At 37.4% G+C, this 20647-nt stretch overlaps 1 protein-coding gene across 16 annotated transcripts in view; it reads left to right on the top strand.

Moving 5' to 3' along the window:
• RAPGEF6 (Rap guanine nucleotide exchange factor 6) overlaps nucleotides 1-20647 on the top strand; it is a 227803-nt gene that overhangs the window by 180028 nt on the left and 27128 nt on the right. For 12 of the 16 annotated variants that reach the window (XM_073355612.2, XM_073355616.2, XM_073355615.2 and 9 more), the window contains 6 exons: nucleotides 248-488; nucleotides 2330-2713; nucleotides 8100-8311; nucleotides 9167-9290; nucleotides 11196-11219; nucleotides 15973-16193. In XM_073355612.2, coding sequence (XP_073211713.1) covers nucleotides 248-488; nucleotides 2330-2713; nucleotides 8100-8311; nucleotides 9167-9290; nucleotides 11196-11219; nucleotides 15973-16193 — 1206 coding nt within the window. The remainder of the gene's footprint in view (nucleotides 1-247; nucleotides 489-2329; nucleotides 2714-8099; nucleotides 8312-9166; nucleotides 9291-11195; nucleotides 11220-15972; nucleotides 16194-20647) is intronic. The other 4 variants (XM_073355611.2, XM_073355605.2, XM_073355610.2 and 1 more) reach the window with 1 other exon arrangement.

Below are 20647 nucleotides of genomic sequence, written 5' to 3'. Positions count from 1 at the left end.
GTATCCTGGAACTGACACAGCTGCAACAACACTGCATCCTGCGAAAGTAATTTTTCTTAATTGTGGGAAAAAACAGGATGGGTTTTTAGAAAAAAGAGAACAAATATTTTATTGAGAATTTACTTTTTGTCAAGACCTAGGTGTCTTCCACCCTGACAGATGAATTCCACTGACAGATGAATACTTTTTTATTCTTTCAAGGGAAGTAGCAGTTTTACATTTTAAAGGTGTTCTTCTTTAAATTTAGATATTCCAGATCAAGTTATAAGAGTTTTCAAAGCAGATCAACAAAGCTGTTACATTATAATAAGCAAAGACACTACAGCAAAAGAAGTTGTGAGTCATGCAGTGCACGAATTCAACTTGATAGGAGCCCCAGAAACCTACTCTCTCTGTGAGGTGTCTGTTAGTCCTGAGGGAGTCATCAAACAGAGAAGGCTTCCAGATCAGTTCTCCAAATTAGCAGACAGAATCCAGCTCAATGGAAGGTAAAATTGTATTTGTTTTGTTTGACTCTGTCTTTAAACATGGAGCATTTTGAAAGAAATATCAGAGAACAGTGTCCCAATTAAAACTGGAGAAGAAAGTCTAGAATTGTCTCTTTTATATTACTGAGAACTGCTAAAGATGTAATCATTTATTTCAGTGTACACAAATATTCTAACAGAATTGCTGCCCTAGGCTATGTGCAAATAAGATGAATTATTTTAAACTGTAATTATAGTGTTTTCTGCTTGCTGTGCTTATTTGACCTGTCTGCTCTTTTCCTGCTTTTATGGCAGAAAACAATATTTTATGCCTCCACTCAGCACATAATTATAATCTCAGGCTTTCTTGGAGTGTGGAAGAGAGATCATTTCCACCTGAAGTTGATGAGAACTTATTCCTCACATTCTGGTACTTACGATCTCTGATGCTGTCCATTTTGTAAAATTGTATATTTACACTGAATTCCAGTGCCATTAATCAGCACTAGAAGGAAGGCTTCCTACAGCTGCTAAGTATGTTTTGCTGGGAGGAGACGGCTAAGGCTTTTCCTCCAGAAATGCCAATAGCTCTGAGAACTCTCTTGTCTAGTGTCTCAGGAGTTTGCAAGAACACTTTCCTGGCCACTACAACTTTTTCAGAGCTCTCAAACTGAGTTTAAGGGACAGTCATAAACTTGCTACGCTCTCTGTTACAAAAAACACTTTCACCGTGGATGTAGGAATGTGAGTTCCCCTACAAATATTTTTAGTCACTGGGGTGGTGTTATCCATCACTCTAAAGAAAGAGAGGTTCATGACAAGTGGTGGTTGGATATCTGACTTTTAAAAAAGTATAGTATCTGAATAATACATGGCAGATGAACTTCAGTGTTTAAAAAAGTTTGAAATAAGTTCAGTCACTAGATAACTTAATTCAGAAGATCAGTGCAAGATATACAATGGTTTACATTAAAAAGGAATAATTTATATACTCTGGTGGTGGTTACCATATTTACCTTCTAATTAAAAGATACACTAACTTTCTTTTTCTAAAATGTAATATTACAGCTAGTTGATATTAACTTAAGACACATGCATCAGCTTTTATGCAAACCTTTGTGAGTTCTCTCACAAACATTAAGGGCTTTAGCACATTGCCTCATGATCTGATCCAGGCCAGAAGATGTGTTAGAAAGTAGAAAATTCTGTTCAATTCTCGTTACAAGGCAACAGAGAATTTATGAAGGAGAGTCATTTCTATATTTGTAAGTGATCTCCGTTGGACCATGAAAGTGATATTCTTACATGCCTTTTCATTTCCTGAGTACTGTGAGCTTCATGTACATGTTAATATATTATGCTAATTTTTCTATCAAAAATGGGAAAATACATTTACATCAAGATTTCAGATATTTCTCAGGATCCCGAGCCATTCAAAATGTTAATTTACTGCTGCATTTGCAAATAGACAAGCTACTGACCTTCTGCTGCAGGGCAAGCCTATTATCTACACAATTGCAGGCTAGTATATAGAAACGAGTGATTAATGAAGAGGAAGAAAATATTAAAATGGTCACATAATATATTGAACTTTTTTACTTTAGTAATGACAGCATTGTGCAGTGGGTAGAGTAAGAAGCTGAGAGTTGGAACTCACCTGAGTTCCATTCCTAAATTGCCTCTCACTATTAGGTACTAGGCATGTCCATTATAGATAAGCTCACTAGTTGGTACCTCAGTCCAGTGGGGATAATGTCGAGGCATGAAGGGGTGATGTTAAACTTAATTGTACGTAAAGTACTTTCAGAATGTCAGAGGAAAGCTGCTCTAAAGTTTATTATTATAATACAATTTACCTTTAGGTATTATCTGAAAAACAATATGGAAACAGAGACGTTATGCTCAGATGAGGATGCCCAGGAGCTGCTTAGAGAGAGTCAGATTTCTCTTCTCCAGCTGAGCACCATTGAGGTGGCTACTCAGCTATCAATGAGGGACTTTGAATTATTTCGCAATATTGAGCCTACTGAATACATCGATGACCTCTATAAGATGGACTCCAAAACAGGAAATGCTCACCTGAAACAGTTTGAGGATGTCATTAACCAAGAGACATTCTGGGTTGCCACAGAAATTTTAACTGAGCCCAACCAGCTCAAAAGAATGAAGATTGTTAAGCATTTCATTAAAATTGCCCTACACTGTCGAGAATGCAAGAACTTCAATTCCATGTTTGCCGTTATAAGGTAAAGTACTATTATTTTGGCAGTTGTTGATCATCTGAATTTTATATTTTTTACTCATATTAAATTAGAACTGAATATGATTGTGGCATCAAATACAATTTTAATAACTTCCATTGTAGGGAAGAAAAGAAAATATTCAGTCTGACAACTTGTGGGGTACAGTGTATTTTAAAACAAATTTTCAGGTTGCACAGCATACCATTCTATACAAAAAGGTATAATTTCACTACATTCCCCTCCACCCCTTACCCTCAATTTTTTTAAAAGTGTTTGTATTGTGGTTTTTGTCATTGCTCCTTAACTGTTACCTGTGTGTTCTTTCCTGTCCATTAGTTTGGACAAGCCGTGTTCTTATTTATAAACCTTAAAAACCTGCTGATTATTGCTGCTATTTTCATTGGTTGCTCTGCTTCTTTGATTCCTGAGTACTGTGAGCTTTTGAGCATACTTCTTTTCCCCCCTTTTCTCACTTATCATTACTTTCTCCATGTGTATTTGAAAGAAACCAGAGATAAGGCGGTTACATAATATTTTTCCTCACCCATGTAGACTCTTCTCTCACCCGTTCTCCAATCTATCTCATCTTAGTCTGCTAGTTTTAAATTTTCCTCCCTTCTCTAACCAGTCACTCAGCACCTTTTCTGTTCTCTTTATTTAAGATATTCAGGCTCTTTCTTTGTATTTTGGGTCTAATTCTGATTTATACTATGTGCAACTTCATTGTCTTGAATAGTCTGAGCCAAACAAATGTCTTGTTCTCAATTGCTTCAACACCATCATTTGTCAAAAAGACAGTTCTTCACAATACGTCTATCTGGTCTAATTTTTCAACCAATCAACACTAATACTGTTTCTGAGAATTATGATATTTGACCTTTTTTCCACACTTTAATTCCCTTAGCCTGATTTACAGAACATGTGTGATTCTGTTTTATTCAAGGCTATCCATATATGAAGCTAATCCCAAAGAGATCTGTACTGTGTATGTAGATATGCAGAAATAGATACCCTCATTTCCATTTCCTAATGCCTAGTTTCTCATGGGTAGGAGTTACTCTCCCTCACTATATTTTGCTTTCATCAGGCCCTCTAGGATTGAAGTCTTGTTCGAGAAATCAGCCTTTGTTTTTACCCTTATTTCTAAGGAAACTTGCCCTTTTTTAAGCTGTGCCACAAGTAACCCATTTGCAGTTTGGCATGCTGTGTCTAGATGATGCCTTCCTTCTCTTAGCATAGTTATTTCTGCATGTGTCTGTTTGGAGGGCACATTGTTGTGACTGATAGCTTTTGTTTATAAGAAGACCATGATTTAACTGATATGCAAATGATTTGGCAATAGTATGAGGGAGAAATTGTGCCTTTTTTGTATTTAGATTAAAATTAACCAGTTTTGATGCTTTTTGAATCTGATATTTATACAACTTTGTACTTGGATTAAACAAAATTTCTAACAACTTTTTTATTCCACTAATCACTACAGTGGTGAATTAAATAACTGCATGATATTAAAATCCACTTCCTTTTATCTTTGATTTATAGAGCAGTAATCTTAGATTGAGTTTCCAAATCATTTCATTCTGGAGAATTTCTTTAAAAAAAATCTTATTGTGGGTGATTTTATAAAGTAGCTACTTTTTTCCAATAAAATGTTTATTCATCCTTTCATACAGAGATGTATGAACTGTTTAAGGTTGCTGATACAGTAATTGCAGAAATTGTTTGCGTGGCATCCCGTAAGTGTAGTGCTAATGGGCTTTATTGAAACTAAAATTGTCATGCATTTCCTAAGGTCCATATAGTCAAATATGTGTCCTGCTACTTCAAACCATCCCAGTAGTGGCTCAGAACATTGCCCTTACTAGTTCTCTATATTAAGTACTCCTATAAAAACTAAATCCTCTCAAAAATTGATTTAGCAGAGGACACCATCCCTGCTCAAGCTTTTCTTCCCTTATCTTATGTATGTTATAAATCCTAAGAGGCAGCATGAAACCATTCTGGTGCCTTCAGGAGTTTGTAGGACTCAGTGAGGGTCCTACCTTATCTGCTTTTTTGGTGTATGTTCAATATATTCATCATTTTAAGCTGCTTTTTTCTAAGGGACATAGACTGAGTTTCTGTAACCTTGTAAACTAAGACCCGTAAATCCCTGTATCATGTAGTAGTCTTGCTTGTATATTTTCTATAATCTCCTTATGGTATGACCAGAATGATACAAATGTTTTAAAGTAACTTCATTTGTGCCTTATTTTCCTGCTTAAATCATTTCCTATATTATATTTTTGCATGTATTGCAAAATGACAAGTGTTTTCTTCTACTCGCTATACTGATCTGCATAGAATACTTTCACTGTGGGAGTTTTAACCTTTTTGGGTCAGGAATGTCTTTCTCTGTATAATATTTGTGGGTACTACGAAAGACTAATAATAATGTCCATGTTATGTTAAATATACCCTTCTGTACAACTGAGTGGCATTAAACCAGCAGATTAGAATAGTATGAGGGTTGATGCGAGATTAGGCTTCATGATCACGACACTTTAATCTGACTGTAAATCTAAATTGATATACTTTGTTAGATTTGTTTTTACTCTTTCAATCTGTATCTGTAAAGATACTGATTCTGTTTTAAGAAAATTAATAATACAGTAAAATGCCACTAGAAATATATACTTCATCTTAGGGCCAATTATTTTTTAATAAAATAAGAGTTGTCAAGCACCAGTACAACCCTGATTTAAATAAAGTGTATTAAAATATACTGGATATTAATCAATTTATTTGTGCACTATTGTTATTATATTATTATTGCAAATATCTCGATGTATATTGATTGAAAGGAATTCTGATTTCACCTCTATATAACATCAGATGCTGAAGTATTACTTTGAAGCCTTTTCATTAATAATCGGTGAATCCAAATGCCTTTTACAAGAAGGAGCACGTTAAATTATATTATTTTCCCTTCTTCTCCAGCACTGGAAGCACATGAGTGTCACAAAAATCCTTGAGGGAATGAGCTAATGCAAAACTTCAAGTAGGCTTCAAAAGTAGTAGGCCAGTGATGAAATACTATTACCTGCTAATCACACGCTGTGCTGCCAAATTAGGGTTAATGGCAAAAGAAACACCTTACTTGTTTTCCTAAATGTACGTTCCTGGGGGAAAATACAGCACTAAGAGGATTAAATTGCTTCATTGATTTTATTTGACTGTTGCATTATAATGGAAGGTTTAAAAAAGTTTTATCATGGAAAACCTTATTGCAGTTGGAACATTATCATCTGTAATGTTTAACCTCTCAAATCAAAAATATTTTATTCACATTCAAGGGATTTAATGTGGTAATCATGCTAAGGAATAGACAAACGCATTTTGTGGATGTTTTCTTCTCTGTAGGGCTGCAACATTATCTGACAAACAAAAGAAAAAATCAGTTCAACTGATTTTGACATGTTGTAGTCATTAGTTTTTTGGTGGGGCTGGAAAATGTCCATATAACTTTAATAAAATATTAAAGGCCAGGTTGTAGCTGGGATTGAATGAGCACACACAAGGAAAGGAGTCAGAATGCAAGGAGCCTTTCTCTCAGTTTGTCCCTAGAATAAGGCCAGTTATGATTGCTATCCTTGGTCTCTTTGAGGCACAACTCCCCCTAAAGAGGCAACAGGAGGAAAGGACCATGACCCATCTTGCACACCAACAGCCACTGCATCTGGCTGGTTACACCAGGGAGCTCATGATGCACCCTCCTAAGGGAGCACAGCAGGTGCATTTCCTCTTCGCATTCGCCCTCAAGAATAAATTGTCTCTTTCAGTTCCAAAGCTTCCTTGTGGCTGCCCTGTAAGCAACTCTACCTCCTCACCCTAATCTGCCTCTAAGGATAGCGGATAAGCACAGTGATGATTTTATCGGGGGCGGGGGGGGACTCTTCAAAATTTCAGTTGTTATATTTCAAAAGACATAAACTTACTCATCAGCAGAAAATTAATCTTCATTTCTTGCTTTCTGTGGTAGCATAGACAAAATGTAATAAAGCAAAATGATATCTAATCCCTATCATGTCATATTAAAAAGAGGCTTATTTATTTGCTCCCTTTCAGAAAGGACAGTTGTTTTGGTTTCATAGAGCAGTGTCCTGATCAATAACAGCAAATCTTAGTTTAGTGATTTAAGTGCAACATAATCTAATACTGACTGTTCTGTATTGCTAATCTATGCAGTGTAAATGTTAAAATCATAGGTCTTGTTCGGGTTGCAAACATGAGCAAGCCAGTTGTGACTGAGTAGAAAAATAAGGGGTGCAGCTTGATTTAACTGATCTGCCTACCCAGCTAATTGGTTGGTTTGGAACCCAAATCTAATATCTACTGAAAGAAACTTCCCATAGAAAGTAGGTGTGTGAGAGACAATGATGGACAAGCTATCTTTTTTAGTAGCTATAATTTTTTTAAAGTAATTCTACTTAGTATAAATGACCTATTTTTCCTCCCGAGTTTGTTCAGTGTACATATCAAAGCAAGATTTTTCTAACGGCTGGTTGTATTTGCAGTACTGGCAATCTGAATATCAAGCTGTGTGCGTTCTGCTTCGTAACCCATCTATAATAAAGATTGTGGAGAATCAGAATTCACCGAATAATTTTGCTGAGCATGATGCAGTATAGAATGCAGCTTGCTGTTTGGAAACTCCATAAGGATCCATAGTACTGATGAACAAAACTCATTAATCTAATGACTGTATGATTCTTATGCAACTTTAACTTAGTGGATGTAGAGTTTTAATTTGATTTATAAAATGTGCACCTGTCTGTAATGTTTGGTGCATGTAACAATGCTTAAAAAAAGTCAGACGTTACAAGTTTTTTGAAATATCTACCTCTTTCACTAATTTGCAGATCAACACTACCCATTATAAAGGCTCCCAATCTGTTCCTCTTAAAATTCTCCCCACTTGTATTTGTAATGAATGTGCTGCTCACTCCTCTTGCTGTCTTACTGTGACTGTACCTCCTAATCACTTCATTAACTTTTCACTCTTGATATCCTTTCTTTGGTATAGAATCTCACTGTCAGAAAATGGCTGTTAACTTAGCTGAGCGCAGGTAATAGATTTGTCTTGGAACTATATTTTTAATTTGGCGTACTGTGACTATGAAAGTGTTGTCATACTTTTCATGTCCCATTTTCAATGTTCAGGAGAGTGCCCAGCTGTGGCTTGTTGGTAACTTATTTGGCTGCAGTATGGCAAATACCCAGATTTAAAGCCTTTTAAAAATCCATTTTCCCTTTAAAAAAAGAAAAAGAAGTCGTCGTCTTAACCTCCTTATTAAATGCAATAGTCCCCATTTAACAGCTGATAATAGGAAAAAATTATCTTTTACAGTGGGCTAAATCTGGCACCAGTAGCACGACTCAGAGGTACCTGGGAAAAGCTACCAAGCAAGTATGAAAAGCACCTTAGAGACCTTCAAGATCTTTTTGATCCATCTCGAAACATGGCAAAGTACCGCAACATTCTTAGCAGTCAGAGCATGCAGCCTCCAATTATCCCACTGTTTCCTGTTGTCAAGAAGGATATTACATTTCTACATGAAGGTAACTCCCTATGTAGAGAAGTAATAAACCAAAACATAGAATAATATCTTAATCCTTTCTTCTTTTGTGTCCAGTGTTCCAAATGTTACATCTAAAAAAAATAAGTAATATAATGCATGGTGTAGTCGCCTCTTGATAAAAATGAAATATAATGCAGAATGCATAATAGAGGAGGCAGATCCTAGACAAAAATTAAAAATTCAGTGGAGATATTAAATATTTTAAAAACTGCACTTAATCTTCATTAACTACCTCCAAGGTTATGATAGAAGAGCGTTTGACTGTAGTAAACAATGTTCAGAACACTTCAGATATATTTCTGTCATAAAAACTCATCATTACAGTATTTGCAGAGTTGGTTTCATGTAGTGGCTTGCAGAGGGTTACTTTTGCTTTAAAATATTTCTCTTTATTTAAAATACTTCCCTTTTTAACAGTTTTCCATTCATCGTTAGTAAAGGTTAAAGGGTTCTAAATATGCCAAGTTTTCAGATCTGTTGTCTCAGAATTGTTTGAACAAATTTAAAAGGGTAAATGTAGTCAGTTTCATATTTGCACCATTTCAACATCTGAAAATAAATCTGTGCATAGTCAAATTGTTCCATTTTCCCTCTACTGACAGCTGCCACTTTAGAATTAGATTAACAAGGGCAGAGCGAGCATTCCTATCTATATAGAGTGGGCTTGACTAGCATCTGTATTCTGCCACTATGCTACTTCCTGGTTTTGACTGATACTTGAATTAAAGGCTTTTGACATCTGCTGAAGGGTGATATTTTGGGAGACAAATAACATGTCAGCCTTAGAAAAGTACTGAATATTGCTTATATTTGTTCTACGTATTTCATTGCACAGGAAATGATTCAAAAGTGGATGGCCTGGTAAATTTTGAGAAACTCAGAATGATTGCCAAAGAAATTCGACAAGTCGTCAGAATGACCTCTGCTAACATGGATCCAGCTGTAATGTTCAGACAAAGGTGTGCAATTAAACAAGAAAATAGGGTTAAAGATATCTCTTGTATAGTGGGTAGAGTGTGGGTTTGTGTGCATGAACACGTGTTTATGTTCCATTATGATTTCATTATCATTAACATTTATCATTAGAGTGAAATCTGTATCAAAGGGGATTTGTAAGATTAAGGAATATATTTTACTATGGTTTTAAAATGGAAATATTCCTGTTTATTTTTCATAATCTGGCTAGCACTTTAGGGTATGTTTGTACAAACATTATTTATTTTATTATGCATCACAGACAAATATCACTACACCTGCGTACACCCTAGTATAATCTGTCTGCAGATGGAGTGCACAGTAGAACCACCACCATCTCCAATCTGGGACAAGACATGAGGCTACTTGTAGTCTGTTGATTGGAAAAGAAGCAGCAGCTATTCCATGTCAGGTGTGCAGGATGTTAGAGCCTCAATAGCCACGTAAATATACATTCTGTGGGCCCACGAGGGGAGTAGCTATCAGCGCTGGGAGCCCGGCTACCAGCGCTGGTGCACTGTCTACACTGCCACTTTACAGCACTGAAACTTGCAGCTTTCAGGGGTGTGTTTTTTCACACCCCTGAGTGAGAAAGTTGTAGCGCTGTAAAGTGGCAGTGTAGACAAGGCCTTAGCCAGAAGGAACCTAACTTGGTATTCAGTTCACACGGTGATTTTTCAGGGCTGGTAGTTAGAAAAAGCACCATTTTACTTGTAATGTGAGCAAACTTGGTATGCAATTATTGAGCCACAAATGTGGCATATCACAATGTTGTTTTAGCATGGTCACTTTTCAGAGAAGGATCTCGCTTTCATGCCAGTATAGATTATACAAGCAAAAAGTCCACATTTAAAATGAAATCTGTAAAATATTCATTTGATGAATTACAGTGGCTCGTCAGAAACCATTACAGTTATATAGGTAAAACATATTTACAGATCAGTTCTGTCTAAAAATCTGTCTTTACTTTAAATGCTTCACAGGAGACAATGGAGTCTAATTGTTACATTGACTATCAAATAAATAGTTCACCTGTGGTATGCCTTTTAAACTTCCAATATGCATCTTAAAGGGCACATCAAACACAATGCTCTCATAAAATGCTTTGTCTACTATTGTTCTAAGTAGCACCTGTGATTAGACGGGGAAGAGGTCTTTTTCTTTTTTTTTTCCTTTATAGTCAGTTTCATTGTTTCTACTGTATAGTCAATCAGTTTCCTCTGTTATGAAAACTCCAATAAAACATTTTTGATTAAAAAGACAAATGAACAAAAAAAATTTAGTTCCCACATGAATACTTTGACAAGTTCATTACTAATTAGAACAAAGCTGCTCATTCATTAGAATAAATTTGTCAAATAACATATTTTTCCACAAGCAATCAAAATGAAAAACACATAAATTTATAATGATCCTGTTTCTTAATATGTTTCTTATAATTACAATCCTAATGCATTAAATTCCATTAATTTCATTATACTTCCCGCAATGTGAATTTTTGTAAAAGATATAAAGGTTTCATTCTGTCTCTCAAAAGTAAATAACAACAGGTAAGCTGTTTGAATTTGATGATGCAACATCTAAAACTGATTTTTCATGTTAAATATTTCCCACAAGTTAACTGGAGTTTGGCTTTAAATTTGTAGGTTAAACATAAAAACATGCAATATGTTCTTCTATATTCATTAAAATATTGTAAGGAGTTCTCTTCCCCTCGCATTCCGTTAAAACCGTATGTTATCGTTTGAGAAGAATGTTTGCCTGATAGAATTTTTTCTTTTCTATACTTTCCTGTCTACATCTTTTTCTTCCTGACTCTCAACTGTGATATTTTTCCTGTGCTTTTCTGTTCAAATACATGCTTCAATGTATATGGCTCTTGCTTACAGGAAGAAGAGGTGGAGGAGTTTGGGGTAAGTGTAGAGATGAATGCAACTAAGATAAACAAAGGTTATGCAACTTTTAACATACTGCATCCTCCTCATTAGTGCATGCATCTGAAATACAGCATGCATTTTATTAACCCTGCAATACATATTTTTGGTAAACAGATTTAGAGAATATCAGGAGCAAACACTATTTCCAGTCAGCTTTTGTACCCCTGAGTTGATTTTATGTTCTAGATAAGCTTTTTCAACTTCAGTTTAATGCAGAAAGAGAAACTGTTATCTAATTACAGCGTAATGCAGAGTATTTTTGAAAACAAATAAACTAACTTTTAACACCTATCTCAAAAGTTCAAACTAGTCCTTATTGTTTTATACTGTAACTATGTATTGGGTTATTGTAATTATAATCCTCTAAACTTTGAGTCCAGTTGTAATTCTGAGTTGCACAATATCTCACATTTTTGAACTGTACTTACAAAGGATCAAATCCTGCATTTGGGCACATTCCAAAATCCTCATAGACTTCACTGGGAGTTTTGGTTGTGCAAGGAATGTAGAATAGGGACCAAAATGATGAGGATTGAGAGTGCAATATGATTTGTTAATGAATATTCTAACCAATGCCTGAATGTTACAATGACTTAATATATTGGAGCTGATTATGGGCATTATTTGGCTTCCTAGAGCCAAATAATCCATGATCCTAGAGTTTCCATTAGAGAAAAAAGAACTAAATAGCAAAAATAAATAAAACAAATAAAATAAAAACTAAAAATAAATTTAAATAGGAATTATGATAAACATACCTCATCTATTATTTCTTTCTCCTGAGTAGTATGAAGGAAAATGACGTAGCTGACGCGTTCCAACCTTGGGATTATTGTGAAAGCAATTAAAATGAGAATGAGAAAATGTGTGTGATTTTTAAAGGGAATTGACTTTTTAAAAATTCTGTATGTACATAAGAAATAAAACCCATAGGTCATTAACGATTAAAGTGTAAAGTTGTCTAGTCATCCACCTACACCTCTCCAGGTGGGATTTCCCTATGCAAATCAGCACAGTAAATCTTGCCAATAACATCTCCCACTCCTCTCAGAGATCTCGTTACCTGTTCATTGGCTGTCCCTCTTTCCACCTCTCTGTATGTGATACTATAGAGAGGAGGTATAGCAGGTGGTGCTGTGACACAAAAGTCTAGAATACTTCAGTGAGGACCTATAACTGTGAGTTCAGTTCATGCTGAAGCGAGTTTCTTTTCTTTTTGTTTCTTTTATATTTATTTAAAAACTCTTATATAACCACCCTCAGTCCTATGCTAGAAAAACCATTAAGGAGGAGATGGATGTAAGCAGAGGACTTTAAAAGTGATCTGCAAATAATTTTTTTAATTGTTTGTGCCCATTTCTACTGCTTTATGATGCAAAAAGGCAAACTGAAAGCTTATGTGTCTCAGCATTTTTTCCTCTTTTTTTAAGTCTAAGGATGCGAAATCGGATTCCCTAGTTTTGCTAGATGGTTGGGGTCTGAGCTGGGGATTGAGAATGCTCATCCCTTAGTTGCAGGGATGTTGAGTTGCAAACACAAACCTCTTTTCTTTCCTATATGTATTAAGGTTTGAATTTAAATAATTTAAATTTCTGTTTTTGTTAACAAGTCTGACTCCTAATAGCTTCCCCCCTTAATTGCTTGGCCTTTGGTCTTCTATGATGACATAAATCCACTAGTTTACTAGTCATCCATTGCATTCCAGAGTGGACTTAAATCTCTAATGTAAAAACAGGAGAGAGCAAATAAATATTTTTGGTTGCCATCGCTCACATTCACGCAAAAAGGGGCACTAGCTCCATTTTTTCTTTATTTTAGCTCATGTTTAAAACCGTACATGAGATTCTGGAAGCTAGTTCCCATCCATGTATGCTTTGCCTGTGGGCAAAGGAATAGATTCTAATAGGGAAATCTGTTCCCTCACCCCCTCTATCCAGGGAGCAGAATGAAGTTTTCAGTGCTTCAAAGTAGCTGCCACCAATATAAAGCTTGCTAGAGAACTCTCATTTGGTACCATATTGCTAAAATATCAGCGAGCATCATGGTTTATAGCATAATATGTGTAGTCTTCCATAGTTCCTGACCATCATGGATAGAGAAGTATCTACTTTAGCACTGAATGTATCCAATCTCTCTTGCCATACTTTGCCATCCTCCTGGCTGTAATAATGATACTTTTTCTATAATTAACCTATATCTTCTTGATGTATTTGAGATTATTATTACTTTGAATTTGACATGTGTGAGTGATCCAAAAATGTATTCAACACCTTTTTTTATATAGTGGACAGCTGTGTCTCACCTTCGTTCTTTTCCTTAAGTTCAACATATCCAGTTCTATTAACTTTTCCTAAAACATTAGGCTTATTTTCCACCTCTTTTACTATTATGGTTACTCTCTTCTGAACACTTCCTGTGGGTTTTGTGAAGCATTGTTACTTGGGAGCCTGGATCATTTGGGCTTTTGGCCTTATGCCTTCTTGTATACCTGTGAAATATGTACATTTCCAAATAATGGTTGCATATCCTGCCACATGTGATTTCTTTAACAAGTCAATTACCTTTATAAATATGTTTACACGGCATTCACTTTTAAAAGAAAAGTTATTCCTGTGAATGCTTTATAAGAATGTTCAGGCATAGTTTATACGAGTTGTATTTGAAGCTTACTTTATAACTTACCATGTAATGCAGCCATCATGATGAACATTTATAAAATACTTTCTTGATTTTAATATTGACCAAGATAGAGTTCTCTACCATACCTTGACAATTGAACAAGAGGTGGTATGGCAGTTTGAATCTATGAGAGATTTAGTAAGGGGTTAATAGAGTCTTTTTAACCTTAAGGTCAATAGTTTAAAGCTAGCAAAGCTGGATAGTGACCAACAGATGTAACAATGGATGCTTAAGTTAAACTATTTGATGATCTAGCTGCAGTTCCTCAAGGAGCAAGTGAATCTAACTAGAAAAGGAGTACTTGTGGTACCTTAAAGTCTAACAAATTTATTTGAACATAAGCTTTCATGAGCTACAGCTCCCTTCATCGGGTGCATTCAGTGGAAAATACAGTAGGGAGATTATATACACAGAGAACATGAAACAATGGGTGTTACCATACACACTGTAAGGAGAGTGATGACTTTAGATGAGCGAATACCAGCAGGAGAGCTGTGTGGGGAAGAAAACCTTTTGTAGTGATAATCAAGGTGGGCCATTTCCAGCAGTTGACAAGAACGTCTGAGGAACAGTGGGGGGTGGGGGAGCGGAAATAAACATGGGGAAACACTTCCAGTCAGAGAACACTTCAATCTCTCTGGTCACTCGATTAGAGACCTAAAAGTGACAATTCTTCAACAAAATCTTCAAAAACAGACTCCAACGAGAGACTGCTGAATTGGAATTAATTTGCAAACTGGATACAATTAACTTAGGCTTGAATAGAGACGGGGAGTGGATGGGTCATTACACAAAGTAAAGCTATTTCTCCATGTTTATTTCCCACCCCCTCCACCCCCCTGTTCCTCAGACATTCTTGTCAACTGCTGGAAATGGCCCACCTTGATTATCACTACAAAAGGTTTTCTTCCTGCCCCCCCCCCCCCCCCCCCCCGCCCCCGGCCCACTCTCCTGCTGGTATTAGCTCATCTTAAGTGATCACTCTCCTTACAGTGTGTATGGTAACACCCATTGTTTCATGTTCTCTGTGTATATAAATCTCCCCACTGCATTTTCCACTGAATGCATCCGGTGAAGTGAGCTGTATCTTACGAAAGCTTATGCTCAAATAAATTGGTTAGTCTCTAAGGGTGCCACAAGTACTCCTTTTCTTTTTATGAATACAGACTAACACAGCTGCTACTCTGAAACCTGAATCTAACTAGGCAGCCCTTTTGGCAATCTCAGAGACATTGAAGGGACATGGAAGGCTTACGTACTCCTCCATAGACCGAGTATCTCCAAGTCAGGGTTTAAGCATATTGATAGGCCAGTAAGAGGAAAGCATGGACTGTCACTGTCCTTCTATGCCTGTCATTTTGAGAAATAGAAGATTGTAGTTTCCTGTGCTGTCAGTCCAACAAAAAAAATACATATGTGCTTTGTTGTGGGCATCATTTCTAGGTGGCAAAACAGAATGAAGAGTGATCAACATAATGCGCTTTGTATATATGAGACTGCTTTTCTTAATGCGCTTTGTATATATGAGACTGCTTTTCTTTTTATCAGAACTTTAACAGTTCTTCAGACATTTTGGGGAGCTTAGTGATAGAGTAAGATAATTCAGTAATAGTTCACCACTGCAAGAAATTAGGTTTTCAGTCTCAGATAAACATATGCTAACGACCAAATTACTTAAACCAACTTCAAGACTGTTGGTACATTTGTCTGCCAGTGTAACCCAGAATTGAAATGGTAGGGATTTTGCAGAACAGAACTGCAAAATACAGCAAAGCTGTATAGGCAGCTTACACAGCATTTTGCCTGGTTCCTGGCAGTTCCACACTTTCACGAGTAATCATTTCTAGACTCAATACACTGTTGTCATTTTACCAAATTACTCTAAGACAAATGTTGTTTTAATGCTATTCATCTCTTTAACTCATTTGCATCAGCATGCACGAGCCCTAACTGAAGTGTGCTGGTATTAATCTGCTTCAGCATATGCTACTGTAGCACTTTATTCTTGAAGTGAGCTTGAAGTTTACTGATTTGCCATTTCATTTTGTAGGTCTCTGAGCCAGGGCAGCACAAACTCAAACATGCTTGATGTTCAAGGAGGTGCTCACAAAAAACGTGCTCGACGCAGCTCACTCCTTAATGCCAAGAAGCTGTATGAGGATGCCCAGATGGCCAGGAAGGTGAAGCAGTACCTTTCCAATCTGAATGTGGAAACTGATGAGGAAAAATTCCAGATCATGTCACTTCAATGCGAGCCTGCCTACAGCACTTGTAAGTAAAGCAAACTCAGTTAGAGAAGGTTGCTGGTGGAGAGGATTACCCTCCTTGCCATATGAACCTGGTTATATATGCTGTTGTGCTAGAAACATAACAATATGTTTGCATAGAAGAAAGGACTGTCACTTCTTGATTATATACAAGATTTTTAAATGATGACCCTACAACCTTCAAATATAAATTTAGGAATGTTTTTGACAAAAAAAAACGTGTCCCAGTAGTAAGAAATGTATCTGTCAGTGCAGACACTAAAAAAAACCCTGCTGATGCAGTTTCAGCAACCCAGGATTTGTTTTTCTTCTGTCTTTGGTTGCACTTGCACAAGTCTGGAGTGACAGCTCTTATTTTTGACCTTCAGTTGCTAAGTTGTGCGTCATTTAATAAGTCTGCCAGAGAATCCTATAGTACATTTGATCCATTCTTGCTGCACTGTCACTTTACAGAATTAAGGAAGGATAAAAGTAACATTTACCAGATGAGCTGCAAGGAAATGAAAAGACACAAAACCAATATAGAAACTAGCCATGGATAAGGAGTAAATAAGCAATTCTTGCATTATGGCTTACAGTAAGAGATGAAAGCAGGGAGAAAGTTATGCCAGTATTGCCAGCATTGACTGGTGAGACTGACATGGCTTGACAGTCAAAAATGAAGGGCAGCAGCGGGAAAAATCTTGTAAACTAAACTCCTTTGAGACTACCTTACTAAATAAGCTTTGGTCTCATCTATATTTTACCCTTATATAGTACACAGTTCAATAAATTCCTGTTTTTTAAAATTAACAATTATAATTGCATGTGGTTTTGATACTTAATTATTTTTGTAAATAAAGTTATTGACACCTTAACTAAGGTGAGCTAGTGGGGAAGGAATTAAGATTGGTAGAAGGACGAAAAGATACATATTTGCAGAAATGATCACTTTGCACTTAAATACAGTCTTTCATCTGAGGATTTCAAAGCCCTTTTGATTAATTTAGATAAGCCTCTGAAATCCCTCATCACATAAATAGCATTATGTCCATTTTATAGCTGTGTTAACAGAGCACAGAGAGTAAGTGAATGACTTGCCTGACTTGGAGACATTTGCAGAATGAAGAATAGGACTTGAGAATTTTGACTCTCAGGCTGAATACTTAGCTCTTCCCTTTAGGATCACAGTAATGAAATGGATGATAGATACACCAAGAATTCACTTGCTTGCTATGTATCCTCCCTGCTCTGTTAACGTGGTGTGTGATCTTGCCATATTGTTACCCAGTATATTGATTTGTATTCAGATATTTTCCATTTCCAAAGCATTATTTTCCCCACTTTCACCTCCACGGGCAAGTGTGGTGTACAGACACGTTCCCTTGGTCATCTTGCAAGGTATATAGGCTCTTGTTTTTGTTCCCCTTTTCTCACCCCATCCCCAATGAAATTGTTTTGTGGCTACATGCTAGAGTGTTCTCAAGAAGTAAGGAGGAGTAGCAGTTATAACAGCAGCAACCCAGGGAAGTCTATGTGGGAGGGATTTGGGTGTTTGAAGGCAGGTTCTGGAATGGAACGCTCATGGATATATAGCCAACAGGGTTGTCTTCTCCGAGTTTAGAGCTGAAGTTTGGCTGGACCTCAGGAAGTCAGTGTTTTGGTACTAGAGCAGTGGTTTTCAACCTGTGGTCCACGGACCTCTGGTGGTCTGCAGGCTTTGTCTAAGGCAGTGGTTTTCAAACTTTTTTTCTGGGGACCCAGTTGAAGAAAATTGTTGATGCCCGTGACCCAACGGAGCTGGGAATGAAGGGTTTGGGGTGTGGAAGGGGCTCAGGGCTGGGGCAGAGGGTTGTAGTGCGGGGGTGAGGGCTGCGGGGTGGGACCAGGAATGAGGGGTTCAGGGTACGAGAGGGCTCTGGGCTGGGGGGGTGCAGGCTCTGGGGTGGGGCTGGGAATGAGGGGTTTTGGGTGCAGGAAGGGCTCCAGGTTTGTTGGGGGCTCAGGGCTGGGGCAGATGGTTGGGATGCAGGAGGGGGTCAGGGTTCTGGGCTGGGGGTGCAGGTTCTGGAGGTGGGGCTGGGGATGAGGGGTTTGGGGAGCACGAGGAGGTTCCAGGTTTGGGAGGGGCTCAGGGCTGGGGCAGGGGGTTGGGGCGCGGACTTACCTCTGGCAGCTCCCGGTCAGCGGTGCAGCCGGGGTGCAGAGGCAGGCTTCCCACCTGTTCTGACACCGCGGACTGTGCTGCGCCCCAGAAGCAGCTAGCAGCAGGTCCGGCTCCTAGGCAGAGGCATGCAAGTAGTTTTGCGCGACCTTCGCCTGCAGGCACCACCCCTCCCCAGCTCCCTTTGGCCAGTGGTTGGGGCAGGGGCAGCATGCAGAGCCCCGTGGCCTCCTGCCTAGAAGCTGGACCCGCTGCTGGCTGCTTCCAGGGCACAGCACAGTGTCTAAAAAATCGGCGCTAGCCTGCCTTAGATGGGTAGCATCGCCGACGGGACTTTTAACGTCCCGGTCGGTGGTGCTGACCAGAGCAAGGCGACCCAGTGCTTTACATGCCGCGACCCACAGTTTGAAAAACACTGGTGTAAGGGGTCTGCGAAAGATTGTCGTTACCATAGAACTGTGGTTTTCAACCTGTGGTCCACGAATCCCTGGGGGTCCACAGACTGCCTGAGATTTCCAAAGGGGTCCACACCTCTGTCTGTAATTTTTTAGGGGTTCACAAATGAAAAGGAGGTTGAAAAGCAGTGTACTAGAGCAATATTATTTTATAGGAAAGTCTGTTAAGTAGTTGAGTGTCTGATCTACCTGTTATTACTGTCTTTGCTCCTTTTTTTTTTTTTTTTTTTTTTTTTTAAAATATCAGAATCTAAGTTTAAGTAAGACCTGATCATCAAGAAATGTGTGCCAGGTTTTACATCTCGCAAAGATGTAAATAATACCAGTGTTTATTTATAAGCATTTTAATGTTTTTATCAATTTAACGTTTTTATCAATTTAAATTTTCACAGTTGTGGAAAATTAAGGGGGGAGATTAGACAATAATTAGTTAATGACAGGAGACACTGGGATTGAGACAGTTTAAAGTTTTATAACCATTAAAACACAAATTGTCAACATCACATGTCAAAATTATACCAATTTCTATATCTTTCAGACAAACTCTTTAAATTCTCATCAGCATTTTTTCTTACTTTGCCTATCTAATTTCTATTATCAATGGAAATATTTTTTCATTAGTATCTGTGCATATAGTGAAATTGATGTTTACTGATAAAAATCGAATCTTTCCAAGCCTATGGGTGTGTTTTTAAGGAATATGCAGGGACACCATTATCAGTGAGTGTCCAGTGCTGTTCCATTTTAGTATAGAGAACAATCTCAGAAATACTCATTAATTTTAGAAAGTGAGTTTGTGATTAGTTTCTTATGGAGGCCCTTTTATCCCCCTATAATTTTCTGTTAAATGACACCTGCCTAACAGGTCGTATTTCCAATTTTTTGACAGTATCTTCATCTGTGAATTGTAGAGGGCTTTCTATTTAAGATTTCTCATAATGTTGTTGCTTATACAAAACATTTATTAAAAGTTCTTTCTGCAATGGAAGTGATTTGGGGCTCGTGCAAATGGCCAGGCTTGAATCCAATTAGTGATTTTGAACGTCCTGTTGGCACTGTCAGAGAATATGCCAAAAAATTTAAAGGAAAAGAGTGGTTTGTATGAACAAAGAAAGCCCAGCATGAACACAGCCTTTTTTCTACTGCGTGTGCTGTATGTTTGGCAAAGTATGGTCGTAACACAGTTTGCTCACACTTGGAGGCAGAACTATGCATTGCATTTTATATTCAGTTTTCTCCTAACAGAACATATAATGTGGAAGTCTCAGTATATGATTTATGTGCAAACTTAAAAGATGTCCCTATCATGCCCAAGTGTCAGAAACATGAGTGTTACGAGGTCATCTTTCAATTCTATTAAATAAATCATGGCATCCAGACTTCAAATACTGTTTATCCTGTTTGTGCAGCACTATAGTTATATATTTGTTTAGATTTAGGGTCTATACTGACTATTTTAATTCCGTGTGCCACAGCAATACAAGTCAGATTTTTGTGATGCTTTTACAAGAGGGTATTAAATGGACACATGAATAAATATGGTACAGTGAGAGCTGTACTAATATAGCTGACTAACTCGAATAACAGGAAAGCAAACCTTATGATTCAAGTTAAAAACTAACAGCTAGTGGGAGTTGCTTAGGAATCTTACTACCCTTTCCCTAAACCTTAAAAAACACTTTCACAACTGGAAGACTGCAAAAATGAGGACAACGGTTGCTCTCTTCTTAGCTATCAGGTTTAGGTCACAGCCAAAGTTTGACCACAGGAACTAGTCTTTTGACTTGTTCTGTTATGGCTAATCCTATTTTCTGACTTTAAAACCATGCCAAGGAAGTGGAAAGAATTGTGAATGAAAAG

This window comes from Lepidochelys kempii, chromosome 8, assembly GCF_965140285.1.
Source record: "Lepidochelys kempii isolate rLepKem1 chromosome 8, rLepKem1.hap1, whole genome shotgun sequence".
Taxonomy (NCBI): domain Eukaryota; kingdom Metazoa; phylum Chordata; order Testudines; family Cheloniidae; genus Lepidochelys; species Lepidochelys kempii.
The sequence above is the reverse complement of the archived record's forward strand: the minus strand, read 5'-3'. Positions and strand labels throughout refer to the sequence as shown.